General features: G+C 41.7%; 1 protein-coding gene across 3 annotated transcripts; it reads left to right on the top strand.

The window, feature by feature from the left end:
- Positions 1-13,077: 13,077 nt before the first annotated feature.
- On the top strand, positions 13,078-20,032 carry SEPTIN1 (septin 1). Of its 3 annotated transcripts, XM_021008479.2 has the most exons (11): positions 13,078-13,159; positions 13,525-13,615; positions 13,754-13,840; positions 14,234-14,357; positions 15,918-16,052; positions 17,036-17,153; positions 18,038-18,139; positions 18,307-18,406; positions 19,005-19,170; positions 19,341-19,431; positions 19,557-20,032. In XM_021008479.2, the coding sequence occupies exons 1-11, from the start codon at positions 13,157-13,159 to the stop codon at positions 19,635-19,637; spliced, it is 1,098 nt and encodes a 365-aa protein (XP_020864138.1). In that variant the 5' UTR covers positions 13,078-13,156; the 3' UTR covers positions 19,638-20,032. The 3 variants fall into 3 exon arrangements, with proteins under 3 accessions (XP_020864138.1, XP_078009070.1, XP_078009071.1); XM_078152944.1 differs by lacking the exon at positions 13,754-13,840; XM_078152945.1 differs by lacking the exon at positions 15,918-16,052.
- Positions 20,033-20,326: the final 294 nt, after the last annotated feature.

The raw sequence follows: 20,326 nt of genomic DNA, 5'->3' as shown, positions 1-20,326 counted from the left end.
AATAAACTAAGGAAGACCATTTGCCTTTTTAATTATCTGTAGAGCAAGAGTTTTTAACCTGAGGGGGGGGAGGACATGGATAGATGTCAGAGGAGTGCATTAATGTGGATGGGGGGGAAATTACATCTTTATTTTCACTCATCTCCAACTAAAATTTAGCACTTCAGTTATTTTAAAACAATATTTTGAGGATTGGTGCACAGGCATCACCAGACTGCCAAAGGGATCCAAGGTACAAATAGCAGTTAAGAACCTCTGAGCTAGGGGCAGCTAGATGGTGTAGTGGATAGAGCCCTGGCCCTGGAGTCAAGAGGACCTGAGTTCAAATCTGACTTCAGACACTTGACACCTACTAGCTATGTGACCCTGGGTAAGTCACTTAACCCCATTGCCTAGCAAAAAATAAAACCAAAATAACCTCAGAACTAGAGGATGATAAAATGTTGCTTGAAAATGTTTTAAGATGAGAAAAATTATGGTTCTGTCTCCACATCTGGGCTCTCCTCTCTGTTGAATGACCTTCCATAATCATTAGATACAGGTGATCAACATGTTGTGCTCAAATAGTTTATTAAGCATAGCAAAAATAGTCAAGTGTTCCCCATATGAAGCCTAACACCCCATTGTCCCTTCAGACTACCACCTTCCCCAGTCTTTGAGGTACCTGGGGAAAGGCCCTAAATTCTCAATAACATAGAAATGCCCCCATGATCCCAGCTCTAGACCTCAGAGTTTGAACTAGTAAGGCAAAGGAAGCTTGGGGAGAGATGTTTTCTCTTCCCCGGCTCACCATTTCACCAGAATTCACAATATCTGACAGTCACTAGCACTTGGGGTCTTCTTCTTGCTCCAGTCCCTACTTTTTGCTCCCCATCTTGGTCACTTCTACAGTACTAACCTTTGTACTGACTCTTGATACTGAAGGTTGAGGTTCTGGGCATGGTTGTCAGCCTTGATCTGGTCTCATCTCTCTTATCTTTAGTGTCAGGCATATAGTAAATAATTTAGTCAGTTGATAAGCATTTATTAAGTCTTTACTGTGTGCCACACTGTGCTAAATGCTGGGGATGTGAAGGCAAAAGGCAGTCCCCTGCTCTCAAGTAGCCCATGTTCTAGTGGAGGTGAGACAATATGCAAACAACTATGTGTAAACAAGATGCACACAGGATAAATTAGAAATAATAAAGAGTATTAAGGAGGACTGGGAAAGGTTTCTTGCAGAAGATAAGATTTTAGCTGAGACTTGAAGGAAGCCAGAGAAACCAGGAGACAGAGATGAGATAGAGCTTTCTAGGAATAAGAAACAGAAACTAAAGTCAGGAGGAGACAGAGTGTGTTGCAAGGATCCCCATGTCCTCAGATCACAGAATGTATGGAAGGGAGTAAGGTGTATAAAGACTGGAAATGTAGGAAGGAGCCAGGTTATGGAAGGCTTTAAAAGCCAAATGAAGGATTTTATGTTTAATCTTGGAAGTAATAGGAAGCCATTAGGGCTTATTGAATAGGGGAGTGACATGAGCTGACCTGTGCTTTGTAGGAAGTTCAGTTTGACAGCTGCATGGAGGATAGATTAGTGGAACAGTCCAGGCATGAGGTGATGAGGGCCTGATCGAGGTGGTGGCAGTGCCAGAGAAAAGGGGGCATGTGTCAGCTACGTAGATAAAATTGACAAGACAACAGATTTGACTGAGTGAGGAGAGGGAGAGAAAGAGAGGAGTCAGCTCACCTAAGTGCTTAGTGTCTGCATTGAGAGCTTCTGTCAGACTGACCAAAATGAGGAAAAGCACCTTCAAGGCTCTGCAGGGGGCCCAGCAGAAAAGTTATACCACACCCTAAACATCCTAAAAAACTGAGCAAAAAGATTTCCAGGAGCTGTGTTACCCTCCTTGCTACGCATTCTCTAAATGTGAGCCTTAAATCCCTCTAGCCTCTGCATGTGTTTGTGGGAGAAAGTGTCAGACTTTGGGGAGGTTGTTTTGTAACAATTATACCACCAAAGTAAATCTTTGTTTCTAAAAAGTAATGAAGTTCAGGTAGTACATTGATAACCACTGATAATTAGGAGGAAGCACTGAGCTATAGCATTAGAAGAACATCCTCCCCTCAGTCCCTCAGGGTTAAGCTTTGAGGAAACCCAGCCTGCCAAATTAAGTGGGGGTCCAGGGCATCTGTTACAAATATATTGAGAGATGATTACTTCTCTCATATTAATAACCAATTGTTAATATTGGGAAGATCCCAATTTCCCTTCCTATTTCCTCACTCTCTACTAGGTCAAATCAGACTCTGAAGAATAGGGCTGATGACGGGATGAGAGTTTAGCATTCTCCTCCATCTTGTTCAGACCCTACCCAAATAGTGAAGATTAGTTCTGATTAAAGAGTAAAAAGAATTTAATCTAGGTGAATTCCTGCCCATTGTGTTCTACTCAGACTTGAATGGGAGTGGGGAGGGAGGTATGGAAAGATCCTTAGTCTAGATTGCTCAGGCTTCCTGGTTGTGGTCTAGGAGTAAGTGTGACTTAATCAAAGTCAAGTTTCCCCAGCCCAACATTGGAATAGGCCTGCCTCTCATTATAATATTCATAATCTCATTAACTGTTAATCAATCAGAGTTGATTGCCACTTATCAGGAACACCCACTCTTCCAAGGGCATATAAGCGGCAAGAGCCCACTATGCCATGATCTGTCTTTAGTTTATGAGAGACAGCCAAGTGAATATCCTTTTATTGATTATTTGCTGACCATAATTAATAAAATGATTAATTATCCAGAAGTTATATCTTTCAAACTTTTTAGATGTCGCAATATATACAATAACTATAAGGTAATGTTTTTGCAGAGAAGCCTCGGAGTAGCATGGGCAGCTAGGTAGCATAATGGAGAGAGCACTGTGCTTTGAATCTGAAGACCCATCTTTATGAGTTCAAAACTGGCCTCAGACACTTCCTAGCTGTGTGATCCTGGGTAAGTCACTAAATGCTGTTTGCTTCAGTTCCACATCTGTAAAATGAACTGGAGAAGGAAGTGGCAAACCACTGTGGTATCTTTGCCAAGAAAACCCCAAAATCGGGTCATGAAAAGTATCAGAAACAAGTGAAAGGACTGAACAGCTAGTACTGCCAGCTGGAGTCATCAGTAAAGTTTTCACGTGGAAGGCATCTCTAACAATAGATACCTTACATTTGAATAGTACTTAGGGCCTATAAACAACAGTAATAAATAATACCATTTGTGTAGCACTTTAAGACTTATAAAGTGTTTTAGAAATATTATCTAGTTTTATCTTCAAACATTATCTCATGTGATCTTTGATCTGCCTCATGACGTAAATAGTATGGGTGTTATAGATGTTTTATAGATGGACAAATGGTGACCCAGAGAGCTAAAATGATCTACCTGAGGTCACAGAGCCAGTTCTTGAACTCTAGCTTTCTTCTTTCTACATTACACTGGCAAACAAGTTCAAGAGTGATTTTCATTGCATTAGCTCTAACATTAAAATCAGAAAATTCCTCTGTCTAATCTCTGTCCTATACATACTTCCTTTTGTTATATTTATGTGCCTGTCAATATATACCTTGATTAGCTCAGTGTAAAAGAAGGCACAGGAGAGAACAATATAAGGTATATTGGAAAATATGGTTAGGGCGGAGAAATGAAGAGACTAAAGACTTGTTTGTTACTGACTGTGAAACTCCATAACAGGAATATTTTTTCAAAAAGAAACTCAGTGAAGCACAGAACAACACCATCTCAAATGAATTTGATTACCTCAACCAAAAGGAAATGACTGGTTATGAATGTATGAGTCTTTTCAGAAATGGTTCTGCAGTCAGACCACAGGTTGGCTAGAGCAAAGTAAAAATGATCAAATAGAAGGAAGGCTAATAATGAGAAGATAGTATATACAATTACTTCCGACTTAACCTGACCTATTTAAATAAGCTTTGACTCTGAAAAATGAAAAATGGGTTAAAGCAAAGACAATTATTTTGATTAGCAGCATTTCTTAGAGGGTTTATTGGATGCAGAAGTTACTACTATAAGGAAGCAAAAAGACCCAAGAAAGTTCAACAACCAACTGCTGGATCCCTTTGATAGGCAGAGACATGGTTATCAGAGGCAGCATAGATTTAGAGCACAAGTTCATTTGCCCAGAGTTTCAGAAGAGGATGTCTATGGCGCTATTCCTTCAAAAGATGTAGAACATCAGCTGAAGAGAAAATGAGCCTGCAGATAAACTGGAGCATGCCAAGACAATTTGTAGATGAACCCAGAAGGAGAAAAACATATATAAAAGAGAATCATGTAGAATATGAAGGCATGGAAGAATTTTGATCTATACTAATGGAAGAAGGAAATACTGGACTTACCTAAGTATCCAATTATGTGTGTAAGAGACACATGATTATAAATGGAGTGATTTTTAGAGGTTACGGGGAGTCAACCAACAAGCATTTATTTAGCGTTTACTATGTACCAAGCACTATATTAATCCCTGGGGATACAAAGACAAAAAAACAAACAAACCCCCCCCCCCGAAGTCCATGTTCCCGGAGAGTATACAGGAGGGGAGGAGGGGAGACAACATGCAAATAACCATGCATACAAATTAGGTGCAGTATAAATGGAAATTAATCTCAAAGGGAAGGCACTAGCGGGGTGGAGAGGGCAAGGAAAGGTAAAAGATGAGCTGAATCTTATAGGAAGCCAGGGAGCTGAGATGAGGAGGGAGGGCATTCTGGGGATGAGGATTTACCTTTAAACTGCTATTAAGGATGTCTCCATATTTCTACCAGCCCAGAATGCTCTCCCTCTCAGAGCCTTCCCTTTCTGGGCTTTAGGCCACTGGGAAAAAAAGATTATATTAATACAAATATGACTAGTAAATAAAGTCACCTTTTACATAAAGTGGGTCTACCCATATATGGCCCTGTGTCTGGTTTTACCTAGAGGTACCTATCTCAGTGTTTCGAACATAGTGGGTACTTAATAAATTAATATTTAATAAGTAGGAGGTGTCAATTTCAGAAATGCCAGGAGAATCCTCTTCTCTGTTCCCCCCCCAAGAAAAAAGCCCAACTCTCTCATAGAGCAGAATTCCTAGTTTCTTTTAAAGCTGAGCTTAAGTACTATGTTCTACATTGAGACTTTTCTGTGCCTCCTTTCAACCCCATTACCTTGTATATATTTTTATATGCTTAGATACACAGACATTATCTGCTTGCTTCTGACCAACTACGTAGGAATTTTGGGGCTGTGCCTGTCCATTTGGTGACTCATGACTAAAAGAACCTGGCATTTTAGGATGATATGGAAAATCCTTTGTGGTCTTTTGGTCTTTCCCCCAACTCATGGTGACAGTAAGGGTGGGTCTGTTAAAAGAAAAAAATCAATTCCAGCTCTGGTTTTTTGGCTGTATAATTACAATGGGAGATGGGATAGGAAAGAATCTTTCTCTACTATGGTATCCTGTCTATCTGGCAGCTAGTACTAGGGGCTGCAACTAAAAGAATATATGCCTAGGACCCTGGCAAGTCTTGCTTCTTTTATGTTTACTTTCCTTGAGGAGGTGACCTTATGCATTCAAAAGGTCCACAGATTTGTCAGTGGGCTGATGCCAAGGGAAGCTTCTGTATCAGAGTACAGCCATCAAAAAGATTAACCCAAGCTTAGCTGTTTGATTGAATTGTCATCAGCTAAGATGAAATGTAGTTTGCTAGTAGTGTTGCAAAACTGATTTATGTCTTTTTTTTTTAAAGGAAAATTTGCACTCAGAGTTCATCAGCTTTCTGTAGATAGATAGCATTTTTCTTTTTCTTTAATTTTTTTTGGGGTGAGACAATTGGGGTTAAGTGATTTACCCACAGTCACACAGCTAGAGAGTATTATGTGTCTTGAGGCCAGATTTGAAATCAGGTTCTCCTGACTTCAGGGCCGGTGCTCTATCCACTGCGCCACCTAGATAGCATTTTTCATCCTGAGTCCTTTGGAATTGTCTTGAATCTTTGTATTGATCAGAGTAGCTAATGCTTTCACAGTTGATTATTATTATAGTATTGCTTTCCTGGGTACAGTGTTCTCTTGGTTCTGCTCACTTCTGTTTTCATCAGTTCATATAATTCTTTCTTTTTATAAAAATTATTTATTTTTAGTTTTCAATATTCACTTCCATAAAATTTTGAGTTCCAAATTTTCTCCCTGTCTCTCCCTTCCCCCGCCAAAGACAATGTGCAATTTGAAATAGGCTCACCACATACATTCATATTGAACCTATTTTCACATTAGTCATGTCATAAAGAATTAGAACCAATGGGAGAAACCACTAGAAAGAAGAAACAAACAAAAAAAGGAAAAGAAAAGAGAGAGCAAATAACATGCTTCAATCTGCATTCAGACTTCGTAGTTCTTTTTCTGGATGTGGACAGTACTTTCCATCATGAGTCCTTTGCAGTTGTCTTGGATCCTTGTGTTGCTAAGAAGAGATGAGTCTATCAAAGTCAGTCATCCCATAATGTGGCTGTTACTGTGTACAATGTTCTTCTGGTTCTGCTCATTTCACTTAGCATCAGTTCATGTAAGTCTTTCCAGGTTTTTCTGAAGTCTGCCTGCTCATTATTTCTTATGGACGAATAGTATTCTATTACATTTATATACCTCAACTTGTTCAGCCATTCCCCAGTGGATGGGCATCCTCTCAATTTCTAATTCTTTGCCACCACAAAAAGAGCTGCTATAAATATTTTTTGTACATATGGGTTGTTTTCCCATTTGTATGATGTCCTTGGGATACAGACCTAGAATTGCTATTGTTGGGTTTAAGGGTATACACATTTTTATAGTCCTTTGGGTATAGTTACAAATTGCTCTCCAGAATGGTTGGATCAGTTCACAACTCCAGTGACGATGCATTAGTATTCCAATTTTCCCACATCTTCTCCAGCATATATCATTTTTCTGTTTTGTCATGTTAGCCAATCTGCTAGGTGTGACATGGTACATCAGAGTTGTTTTGATTTACATTTCTCTAATCAATAGTGATTTAGAGCATTTTTTCATATGACTATAGATAGCTTTAATTTCTTCATCTGAAAACTGCCTGTTCATATCCTTTGACAATTTATCAATTGGGGAATGACTTGTATTCTTATAAATTTGATTTAGTTCTCTATATATTTTAGAAATGAGGCCTTTATCAGAGATACTGTTTGTAAAAATTTTTCCCCAGTTTTCTGCTTCCCTCCTAATCTTGGTTGCATTGGCTTTTTTTGTGCAAAAACTTCTCAATTTAATGTAATCAAAGGCATCCATTTCACATTTCATAATGTTCTCTATCTTTTGTTTGGTCACAGATTCTTCTGTTCTCCATCAATCTGGTAGGTAAACTATTCCTTGCTCTCCCAGGTTGCTTATAGTATCAGCATTTATATCTAAATCATGTACCCATTTTGACTTTATTTTGGTATACGGTGTAAGATGTTGGCTTACCTACCTATAACTGTAGTTATCAGATAAGTTACTGAATTCTGTTCTAATCATTCTGTTAATTTGCACTGCTGTTCTTATATGTTTAGTATTCATTTTTGTGAGTAGAAATAAATTACCTCTAACATACTAAATTCATATTGTATGTGGAGTGCCTATGTTACTTTCTGGTTTTAGAGAAATTTCTGGGTTTGGTTTAAATTTTTTTTTCCGATTAAGAAACACTTGTTGTTGTAAATTATTCTGTTCACTTCACTCTGCTTCAGTTCATACAAGTCCTCCCAGGTTTCTATGACCCTGTGTCCCTTCATAATTTCTTAGACTACAATAATATTCTATTATATTCATATACCATAATTTGTTCAGCTATTCCTCATGAATATCCCCAAAGATTCCATTTCTTTGCCACTACAAAAAGAACTGTTATATTAAAAATTTATATATATATATATATATATATATATATATATATATATATATATATATATATATATACTCAATTCTTTTCCTCTTTCTTTGATATCTTTGGGGCAAAGGACTACTAATGGCATTACTAGATCAAAGGGTGTATACAATTGAATCCAAATACTTGTGAGCCATAATTAGTATTGTCCCTGGGATGTCAGGGTGAAGGTTAACAATGATTGGGTATAGGTCAGAGAATGTTCCCTGCGGGCCCAGTGAAGTGGTCTCTTGGTCCTAGACATAAATGTACATGTTTTTTCCCTCATATTTAAACTCCTTGGGGGCAGGATCTATTTTATTCTTGTCTTTGTCTCTCCATTGCCTAACAAAATTCCTGGCACATAATAGGTGCTTAATAAATAGTTTGTTTACATTAATTGATTAATCGGTGCCAGGATCCCTATTCAAGAGAGGGAGAGAATAAATGGTATTTTTCCAAAGGTATACTATGGGGCTGGAGAAGAAGAAAAAAAAGAAGAAAAGAAGAGCTGAGGAAAGGAAAATATAAAGGAGAGCTAAAAGTTTGTCCTCATCGTGCTTGGGAGAGATAGAATTGAAGAATATGAGAACCCTAAAGACTGATCTTCACCTTGATTGAAAAACTGCATGGATGAGGGAGCTGGGAAGAACCATCCCGAATATGAAGGAGAGAGAGAGAGAGAGACAGAGAGAGAAAGAGAAAGACAGAGAGACAGACGGAGAGAGAGAGGAGAAAGAGAATGAGAGACAGAGAGAGAGAATGAGAGACAGAGAGAGAGAGACATAGAAAGACAGAGAGAGAGAGAAGAGAGACAGACAGACAGAGAGACAGAGAGAGATAGAAAGAGAGAAAGAGAGAGACACAGACTGAGAGAGAAGCTGCCCTGCCCTGTTTTGAGTGATGGAAAACGATGGGAAAACAAAAGACCTGGAGCCTGGTGTGGGTCAGAGGAGTCCTTATGTTCAGAACTCTAATAATTTTGGGGATTTACATACATCTTTGGGACTCAGAATTGCTCCTCTAAGAGTATCTATCTTATTTTCTTCCTTATTAGAATATAAGCTCCTTATATTATTATTCAGTTCCATGAATTTTGAATTATAACACTTTTTATTTGAATTTTGACAGGGCAGGACTTTGTGTCATTCTGTATTTTGAATGTGACAGTTTCTGGATGATACTTCCTCAGACTGGTGGATCAGTAGAGGGGGTTGTCTTGCTTGACCACTTTGGGTCACCTTATTTACCTTTATTAGATTTTTTTTTCTTGTGGAGTTATGACCATAGTCATAAACTATAAACTTATATAAAATTGTAAACGTAAAACTATAGTGTATGTACCAGAATCTTGTTCTTTGGATTATCTGAAGGCTGATATTACAAATGAAATCCTTTCATTCACTGAACAGCAACTGATGAAAAATTTTACAGAGTTCTAAAACTGAGTAAGCAACATATAGTATAGAGCAGTGGTTATGCTGAATTTTAATAAGAAATATATCAATTTTTTTTGAAATTTGCATAATTACCCTTTCAAATTTTTTTTTGTTTCTAGGACTTATATTTTGATTTTATTAAAGCTTAAAACTGCACTAAGACTTTTGGAACATACTGCATATTCCCAGTGCTTAGCACATGGTAGGAGTTTGTTTATTGATTAATTGATTTTCTTCTTTAAAAGTAATTAACTTGACTACCAAAGGAATCAGTGCGGGGGGGGGGGGGGGAAGTGAAGGAAGGGGGCCTTACCTAGTACTGGTTAAGAAATAGAGTGGTGAATTAATGGAATAGATTAGGTACACAATACACAATATTAATTGACCATAATAATCTAGTGTTTGATAAACCCAAAGATTCAAGCTTTTGGAACAAGAACTTACTATCTGACAAAAAACCGCTGGGAAAATGGAAAACAGTTTGGTGAAAACTAGGTATAGACCAACATCTCATACTGTGTACCAAGATAAGGTCAAAATGAGTACATGATTCAGACATAAAGGGTGGTAACATAAGTAAATTAAGGGAGCATGGAATAGTTTATTTGTCAGATCTATGGATAAGGGAAGAATTTGTGACCAAACAAAAGATAGAGAGCATTACAGGATGTAAAATGGATGATTTTGATTACATTAGATTAAAAGGTTTTTGCACAAACAAAACCAATGGAGCCTAGATTAGACGGAAAACTGAAAACTGGGGTGAGGGGGGAGGAACAGAATTTACAGCTAATTCTCTGATAAAGGCCTCATTTCTCAAATATATAGAGAACTGTGGCAAATTTATAAGAATATAAGTCATTCCCCAACTGATAAGTGGTAAAAGGATATGAACAAGCAGTTTTCAGATGAAGAAATCAAAGCTATCCATAATCATGTGAAAAAATGCTCTAGATCAGGGCTTCTTAAACTTTTTCCTCTTGGGACCCCTTTTTGCCCAAAAAATTTTTTACACAACCCAGGGTATATAAGCATTTAAAATAGATATACAAATCAAACATTTATTGATAATAAACCACAAATAAATTTATTTTAAAACAATTCTTTGGCATACATATAATTTTTATTAAAGAGGAAAGCATAATAATGAGAGGGATGTGCCTGTTTATTTTTACATAAAGAATTAAATCTTGGTGAAATATTTGATACTGCTGGATATAGAGCATCTTCAACTTTTTTCAGAGTTGACTGATAATTTAATTTTATAATCATCAATGTGGAGAACACCGCTTCGCATAAATACATAGTACAAAATGGCAGAAGTATGTTTAGTGCCATTTCAGAAATTGTTGGAAATTCTGTCCTAATCCTAAGCCAAAATTCATTTAATGATTTTATATGTACAGTAAAAACACTGCAACTCATAACATACAATAGGCTCAAATCTGAGCCAAGGTATTTCTGGCAGTGTGTTTTGGTGCTACGTGGAGTGATGGAATGTGCAGTGGGAAGTGTGTTCAGAACAAAGGCTGCAGTGAAGTTGTGCAATGAAACATGGGCAAGTGCTGCCAGAATCACATTGGATTCATTACGTCTTTGATTTTGAATTAATTTTTGGTCATTGCGTGTTCAGAAACCTTTTACTGTTGCCAAATTTTTCGCAACCTCCCACATGCAGTTACCCATATGGGATGACAACCCACAGTTTAAGAAGTGCTGCTCTAAATCACTATTGATTTGAGAAATGCGAATCAAAACAGCTTTGAGATACCATCTTATACCTATCAGATTGGCTAATGTGAGAGAAAAGGAAAATGACAAATGCTGTAGGGGATGTGGAAAAATTTGAACACTGTTGGTGAAGTTATGAACTGATCCAACCATTCTGGAGGACAATTGGAACTATGCCCAAAGGACTATAAAACTGTGCATACCCGTTGACCCAGCAATACCACTACTAGGTCTGGATCCTAAAGAGATTAAAAAAAAAAAAGGAAAAGCACCTATATACACAAAATATTTATAGCAGGTCTTTTCGTGGTGGCAAAGAATTGGAAATTGAGGAGATGGTCATCAATAGGGGAATGGCTGAACAAGTTATGGTATGTGATTGTGATGGAATATCATTGTGCTATAAGAAATGAGGCATAGGATGGTTTCAGAAAAACATGGGAAGAGTTAAATGAACTGATACAAAATGAAGTAAGCAGAGCCAGGAGGACATTGTACATTATAACAGCAATATTTTATGATGATCAACTATGAATGACTTAGCTATTCTCAGCAATACGGTAATCTAAGACAATTCCAAAGGACTTAAGATGGAAAATACTATCCACCTCCAGAGAAAGAATTGATGGAGTCTGAATGAAGATCAAAGCACATTTTTTTAAACTATTTTTTGTGGGTTTTTCCCCTTGATTTGTGTTTTACAACAAGACTAATATGGAAATGTATTTTACATGATTGCACATGTACAACCTATATCAAATTGCTTGCCTTCTCAATAAGGGAGGGAATTTGGAACTCAAAATTTTAAAAAAATGAATGTTAAAGATTGTTTTTACATGTAATTAAAAAATAAAATATTAAAAAATATAAAAGTAACCAACTCTCTTTTAGGTTATTATTACTGTATGTGGAGTAAGTGAAGATGAGTATCATGCAGCCATTTCCAAAGAAAATTAAAAAATCCAGGCCTTTCATGTCCTGAAAGTCTCAGACACAAGGGTTACAATAATATCCCATATCCCATGGTGCTTTTAGCATTGAAAAGCATTTTCAAATCCATTATTTCATTTGACCATTAAAACACTCCAGTGAGTTACTTCTATCCCCATTTGACAGGGAGAAAAATGAGGTCTAGAGAGGGGAGGTAAATGACTTGCCTAAAGCCATACTGGGAGTTAGTAAGAAAGCCAGGAGTGCAGCCCATATCTCTCAACTCCAAGCCTATTGCTTTCTTCCTATACCCCTCTATGGTGCCTGTTCTAGCTAAGAGATTGGGGCCTGTGTCTATGACTTTCCCACAGGGGATATCCGTAAAGGAATGCCACACTTCCTGCTCTTTAGTCCAGATAAGCCAGTGTGTGGATCAGCATCTAATGAGAGTCCTAGTGGATTCACACCTCCTCCCTCTAACTCTGTACTCCAGTTTTATGTCTATAGGCTCATACTCTGAGAATTAAAAGGTTCTTCAGAATCCAAATGGTTCTACCTCCTTATTGTATACTTGACTCTATCTCTACCACTTAGGACTCCATTTAGTTATTATTCATGGTCAGCTTTGGTTCTACTCAGTCCTATTCTGACAGATGAAAGCATAGCATATTTCCCCAGCTTCTCTCCGTTTTCCCCACCAAAAGGCATCACCCCATAAAAAGTGTCTCTTCAACACCCTTACAAAAAGCTGATGGGAATAAGGAAGATAAGAAATTTAAGTATATAGAGGAGAAAGGATGGATAAAAATCAGGAAAAGTTTGTAAAGGGTGTGGACTCTCCAGTTTTTGTCCTTGAGTCCCAAGGGGTGGGACTCAGGGTCCCATCTTTGATCTCTAAGAGCCTCAGGACTTTCCTAGAAAGCTCAATCCACCTTCCCCCTCACCTCTTCTCGAGGAACAGGTATGAACTCTTCCCTCACTCCCTTCCCCCCCAGCCCCCTTACACCTCTCCCTCCCAGATAGGCATACCACTTCCTGCACAGCCTGGCTGAAGCCACTGTCAACTTCCTCCCCTAGCAGAGGAAGTGGGGAGCTGAACCAGGTGCAGCAAGAAGACACCAGGACTATGGTGAGCCCTTCTCGGGAAGCTCGGCATCTTCAGTATCCCTCCTCAGATCTCATAGGACTCACAGCCCTATTCCTTGAGTTGTAGAACATGACTATCCCACCCAGTCCTCAGGCCCTAGCCTTCATTCACCTTCCCACTAGCCTCCCTCTCTAGCATATCTCTCCCCAACAGCCTCTTCTCTACCTTCTCACTCTCTCTGTGTCTCTGTCTGTCTGTCTCTCTCTCTCTCTCTCTCTCTCTCTCTCTGTCTTCCTCTCTCTCTATCTCTCTGTGCTCTCCATGCAGTCTTTGTTCCCTCCTGCAGCCTTCTCCTCTTTCCTCCCAAGCCCTAGCCTCCTTACTCCTACATCCTCTTCCCATTGCAGGACAAAGAATATGTGGGCTTCGCAGCCCTGCCCAGCCAGCTGCACAGAAAATCCGTGAAGAAAGGATTTGATTTCACTCTCATGGTGGCAGGTGAGGAGTCTGGGGGTGGGAAAGTACTCTCTTAAGAAATATAAGGTCCCCCCCCAAAAAAAGTAAGGCCCAGCAGGCAAGGGGTAGGGAGGCAGTCCATTTTTCTCTGTCTTTGACCAGCCTGGTTGATCCCATTAGGGGAGTCAGGCCTGGGGAAGTCAACACTTATCAACAGCCTCTTCCTTACCGACCTTTACAAGGACCGACTGATACCTGATGCCAGTGGTGAGTGAAGGGCCCCTGGCTGGGATGTGATGTTCTTCTCCCTCCCTGGCTTCTCAATCTCCCTCACACTGGTTCCTTCCTTGATCCTTCTGCCTACCTTATCAAGCTCTCCATCTCTCTGGTCACAGGTTGGTTTTCCTGTACTGGTTAGGCTAGGGTGGGAGACAGACTGAGAAATCCAGTCATACTTCAGGCTGGAGACACGGGCCATCCCCAGTTTCCTTCTCCCTTACCCTTTCCTCTTCCCTTCAAGAGATCTTTCACCTTCCCAAGTCATTGTCCCTTTCCTCTCTTTGGACTTTCCTGCTGCTGTCTTCCTTCTTTCCTGACACCCACTCCCTTCCCTTTTCCTTTGTGGGATCTTCCTTCGATCAATGTCCTGCCCTGGTACAGCTCGCCTGAGCCAGACACTGACCATTGAGCGCAGGGGTGTGGAGATCGAAGAGGAAGGAATCAAAGTGAAGCTCACGTTGGTGGACACCCCAGGTTTTGGTGATGCAGTGGACAATGGAGACTGGTGAGACTGGGGGACAGAGAGCGTGGGCCATGGGGAGAAGGCTCTGACCCATAGCAGGTACAGTCAACATTGAACGTGATTAATAACAGTTAATCCAATTAGACTGATTTGATTTGACAGCCTGAGAAGGGGAAAGGGCCTCAAGCACAGGCTCTCAAGGAGGGGAAAGATTTCAAAGGAAGAGGAAGCTGAATAAGAGTAAGCTTTCCAGTCCTTAGAGCTAGGGATTTGGATCCATAGATCCTGACAGATTTCAGGGAGTCTGTGAACTTGGATGGGGACAAAAATCATGTATTCATTTTAATATAATTGGTTTCTTTTGCAAGCTTTTATTTTATTTTATGCATTTAAAAATATCATTCTGAGAAGAAGTCCATGGGCTTCACCAGAATGCCAAAGGTGTAGGGGACATAAAAAAGCTTAACCTGTGGCTTATGGTAACCAGAAGGAGGCAGGGCAAGAAGGAGAATGAAGGGCAGAAGGGTAGGGGCTGGGGCAGGAGGGAAGCCATGGAAAGGAGATTTGGGAGCTTGGGTCAGTCTTTTCTCCCTTTATCATTGTCTCCCCTGGGTTTTCCTGACCTAGAATCCCCAAATGGAAGATAGAGTTATCAACCAGGAGCCTTTGGGCATCTGATCTGGATACAAGCTGGTTTGGGAGCATGGGGATGGCAGGAATAGGATCCCCCATGTTCAGCTACAGAAAGAAGCCTGTTTGACTTCTGGGTCTGGAGCACCAGGGGTTGTGTCATTACTCTGGACCTCCTGGTGCAGTGGGTGGGAAGGGGTTAGAGAGCAATTCTCTGGAAATCCAGGGGAGGGGGGCTCAGAGTAAGCTCAGTTCCTTTGATCCACACATGCATGTGCACATACCACTTCCAATGTTGGAACTTTACTGGAGGGAACAGTAAAGACAAACCTAATCTGTCCTAACCCTTCTTTGGGGGCCCTCTTCAATTCTCAAGGCTCTCCAGTGACAGAGATTTTGGTGATCTGTTCTAGAGTCAGAAGCATTGGCTGCTGGCAAACCTTGTTTCCATTTGTGCCTACCCCTCTGTTTCAGAACTCTGTGGAAAAAGAGAACAATGAGTTTGATTCCTGCCACTTACACTTACTAGCTGCGCGTCTCTGAGCCATTCACTTAACATCTGTTAGCCTCAGTTGCCTAATCCATATAATGGGCATAATAATAGCTCTGCCCTCCCACCGTTGTTGTGAGGATCAAATGATGTAATATTTGTAAATCACTCTGTAAACCTTAAAGCGGCTGTATAAATGCTCACTATCATCTTCAGGGTCCTCATTCTTCTGAGCTTGGCTCCAGGTCTCCCTCATCTAGCTGTTTTCTTCCCCTGGCCTCCTCTTCGCTCCTCTCTGCCATAGTCTGAGTTTGACACGTATGTACAGGGCTTGATCACCTGTACTTGCTGGTCTGGCAGGCTCAGTCTGGGGTGAGGGAGCATTCACCAGATTCCCATCACAGCCTTGCCAGGCCCCCTACTTTCCGTGCCTCTGCTCCAGAGCCTGAGTTGCTTCTCGCCTATTCCCCAATCCTTCCTAGCTGGATGCCCGTGGTTCGATTCATCGAGGAACAGTTCGAACAGTACCTGAGGGATGAGAGCGGCCTCAACAGGAAAAATATACAGGATTCCAGGGTGCACTGCTGTCTCTACTTCATCTCTCCCTTTGGTAGAGGGTAAGGGTAGGAGAGGAGACTCTATAGCCCTAAGGGTAGGAATAAGAGATGGGCAAATGCAGTTTCTGGCCAGAAAGTTCCCACCCAGGCTAAATAAGGAGGCTGCCGAGAGAGACTCTTCAGCCACTCTGTGCCTTCTTTTTGCAATGGAGTCAGGATTATAAATGTTTAACAATCAGCTCTCTCTCAAAAAAAGGGGGGGAATGAGATTCACTTTTAGGTTTAATTTGTGTTATTAACATTTCTCCATCACTTTCTTAAGTCTAAAAATTAATAAAATAATAAGTCAAGCCCTGATAATGAAATAGCCTTTGCTGCTTTTCAAGGTGTAAATGTTTAAACTGAAAATGTTACATCAGGGCAGCCTATATAAGCTGACTCCTGCATACCACTGGACTTTGGGCAGTATAGTATATTGGAAAGAACCAAGGAGCGTAGAATGTCACAACTGACTGGGACCTTAGAGATCACCTAACCTGACCCTCTAACTTAACCCGTTAGAAGAATCCAGAACTAGAAGTCAGGAGAATTGGGTTCTAGTTCTGGTTCTGTCAGTTTGTTGAATGACCTTAGGCAAATCATGGCTTCTCTCTGGGACTCAGTTTCCTCCCATGTAAAATGAGGAGACTACACTTTACCACTTTGGGGGTGCAGCTCACCTAATCTGGTTCATCTGACCCTGAGTCTCCAGCTCGATTAGGAAGTCTTAAGTGCATTCGATCAGGGATACTGAGGGAATTTCTCAACTGTAGATTGGATTAGACATCTTCTAAGGTTTCCCCCACACACCTGTAGGTTTCTATGATCTGATTCTCACCTCCGGCAGAGAGATGAGCCTTGGGCATGGAAAAGAGAAAGCTTCCTCCCCCCTGGAAATTGCCTAGGGTGGGGATAGGGGTAGGGGAGGTAGGGGAAGGGCAATAAGGCCCCGGGTGGGGTGGAGAGGGGTAGAAGTCTAGACCCTGACTGCTTTTGTGGTTTAGGCTCCGCCCCTTAGATGTGGCATTCCTCCGGGCTGTACATGAGAAGGTCAACATCGTCCCTGTCATTGGGAAAGCTGATGCCCTGACTCCTAAGGAAACCCAGATTCTCAAGCAGAAGGTAGGTTTGGGGAGGGCAGGTGTGTGCTGGGAGGGTGGGTGGCGGTGGTGGTGGTGGTGGTTCTAATCTCTGACTCTTTCCTTGCCTCTAAAAGAAGCCAAAGTTTAAGCTAATGTTTTACCCTGTCTCTAATACCTCCTCCTCTCTTCTTCACTTGGACTGACTTTTTTCTTTTTTCAAGAAAGGATTTATGCTTAACAATGAATTTCCTGATAGGGAGGGGGGTGTTTAGGCTCTAAAAAATATTTCCTAAAGCACATTGTGGGCTCTTCTGCCCAGGAGGCTTTAAAAACATGACTGAAAAACTTCACACTCTAGGGTGATTTAGGTACAAGCCAGTTTGCCAGCAGGATAGGCATAATGAGAACTGTGTAGTAGATTGAGACTTGCAGTCTGCCTCAGGCACTTAGCTGTGTTACTTAGGGCAAATCACTTCACCTAGGGCCTTAGGTGACTATCAGTAAAATCTGGATCAAAAAACCTGGGTTGTGGAGAGGATGAGGAAAGCACTAAGTAAAGGGAAGCTTTGTTATGATGATTTTTTTGGAAGTTTAATAATTAACTTATTCATTTTTACTTTTCAACATTCACTTCCATAAGACTTTGAGTTTTAACTTTTCTCCCCCTTCCTTTTCCTCTCCCCTCCCCAAGATGGCGGGCAATCTACTTATACATATGATGATATTCTAATGGCCTCAGGACCAGGATGCTTCTTCCGCTTTGTCATCTGTAGTCTCTCTCTCTCTCTCTCTCTCTCTCTCTCTCTCTCTCTCTCTCTCTCTCTCTCTCTCTCTCTCTCTCTCTCCCTCTGTCTTTGTCTCTTTCTCTCTCTCTGTGTCTCTCTCTGTCTCTCTTTCTCTGGTGTATTTCCTGTCTTCGGCTAGATTCGGGAGCAGCTGGAGGAACAGGAGATCAACATTTACCAGTTTCCAGACTGTGATTCCGATGAGGATGAAGACTTCAAGAAACAGGATGCTGAGATGAAAGTGAGGGCCAAGAGGGTGGAGGCTGTTATGGGACCAAGAGTCAGATGACAGATGTCAGAGAAGAGGAAGTGAAAGGCAAGGGAGGAGAATGGGAACTGTTAACAAGGTGAGACCTCTCTGGTGACTAATATTCCTGGCTATGTCATTCGACCTTTGCCCTCCCTCAGGAGAGCATCCCCTTTGCTGTGATTGGCTCCAGTACCGTGGTGAGGGACGGTGCCACCCGGCCAGTGAGGGGTCGCCTCTACCCCTGGGGAGCAGCAGAAGGTAAGGAGAGCTGGAGGAAAGGTTGAGGATGCAGCAAAGGAGGAGGTTCTGGTCTGGCCTCTTACGGTCTCTAAGGGATTAATAAACCCATGACAATTGTTTAGACAAGGCAGGTAGAGGGAGAGTCTCCACAGGTCAGACGCACAGCCAAAAGTGAACATCTTTGAGGCAGAAGTCCTGTATTTGATTATAGAATGAATGAATGATTGAGGGAATGAATGAATGAATGAAAAAGTATTTATTAAGCACTTATGATAGGCCGTGACCTTGGACATCACTTCATCTTTCTGGGCCTCAGCTTCCTTATCTATATGTAAGGAAGATGGTTTCCCTTCCCCATCACAGTTGATATGGTCACAGAGGTTGAGAAGAATGGAATCCTACGTTGTTACAGAGGTGTTTAATTGACTATAGAATTTGTCTTCGTCTACATAGAACATCATAAGAGTTTGGCCAAATGATCTTGAGGTCCCTTCCATCTCTGACATTCTATGATTCTAAACAATTATTCATTGATTCCGACGTTCCCAAGTGTGGTCATGACACCTTCCCGCTGTTTCTGTTCCCTTCCAACCCTCTCTTCTTAATATCCTGCCAGTGGAAAATCCTTATCACTGTGACTTCCTCAACCTGAGACGGATGCTGGTACAGACCCACTTACAGGACTTGAAGGAGGTGACCCATGACCTGCTCTATGAAGGCTACCGAGCCCGCTGTCTTCAGAGTCTGGCCCGTCCTGGGGCCCGGGAACGCGCCAGTCGCAGGTGAGGAGGCTTCCAAGGCCACACAAACCCTTCCCCAACCCTGGATTCTAGCTGGGGCAAAGGAGGGTGGTATATGAGTGGCCTGGGGTGGGGTGGGGTGGAGACGGGACTTATCTATCGATAAGTTCCAACCAGTTCCAAATCCCTTCCTTTCTCCTCCCTGCCTTCAGCAAGTTGTCCCGACAGAGTGCCACTGAAATACCCCTCCCCATGCTGCCCCTGGCAGACACAGAGAAACTTATCAGAGAAAAGGATGAGGAGGTGAGTTCCTTTGGCTGCCTCCCCCAATCCCAAGGGGGAGCTGGGAGTCCCACCCCATCCACTCAGCTGCCAGGGAGGGGCCCATCTCACATCCAGCTGTTTCCTCCAACATCTTACTCCTGCAGCTGCGCCGGATGCAGGAGATGCTGGAGAAGATGCAAGCCCAGATGCAGCAGAGTCAGGGAGAGCAGTCCGATGTCCTCTGAGCCCACGGTCTTCCTCTTTCCCACTCCTTTTTTACATCTTGGGGACTTACTTCCAGTTCGGCCCCTCCTCCCCTGGTCTCTCAGGACCCAGACAAACATACCTGACTGAGCTCTAACCCTTAGCTTATCCCATCCCACTGAGGATGATTTCCTTCTCCGTGACTATTTGGGATTCCTGCTGCCCTCCCTGCAGTCCCCTCATCCACCATCTCCCATTCCCAGATGTCCTCTATTCCATCGGATTTTGTGCAACATGAATACCCTTCTCTGTTTGCTTCTGCTCCTTGTTCAGTCAGTTGTCTAACTGTCAAAATTGATCTTGTTCTTCACAACAAGCATTTACTAAGTGCTTACTGTGGACCCCAATGTCTTGAAATAAAAGTTAATTTCCTTAACGGGCCCTGCTCTGTATATTGCTGAGAGGGCTGGGGAAAATGGTCTGGTGTTGGTGCGGGGCAGGGGAAGATGAGGGAAGAAGAATTTTGAAAGGTGGCTTGTGGCCTGGAAAATACCTGTTTAATGTTTGAGCCAAGAATGGACAATAGCAACAAGAAGACAGAAGGCTTCCCTGTAGGAGCAGAGGGGTCCAATCCTGCTGCACGCCAGACTGGAATAGGGAGGGGGCGGGGGAGGACGAAGGGAGTGGCTGGGACTGGGGAAACCAGATAGCCAGGTCCCTTAAGGAGCCT

This window comes from Phascolarctos cinereus, unplaced genomic scaffold, assembly GCF_003287225.1.
Source record: "Phascolarctos cinereus isolate Bilbo 61053 unplaced genomic scaffold, phaCin_HiC Scaffold_4;HRSCAF=312, whole genome shotgun sequence".
Lineage (NCBI taxonomy): Eukaryota > Metazoa > Chordata > Mammalia > Diprotodontia > Phascolarctidae > Phascolarctos > Phascolarctos cinereus.
Note: the sequence above shows the minus strand (reverse complement) of the source record. Positions and strands in the feature narration are given on the sequence as shown.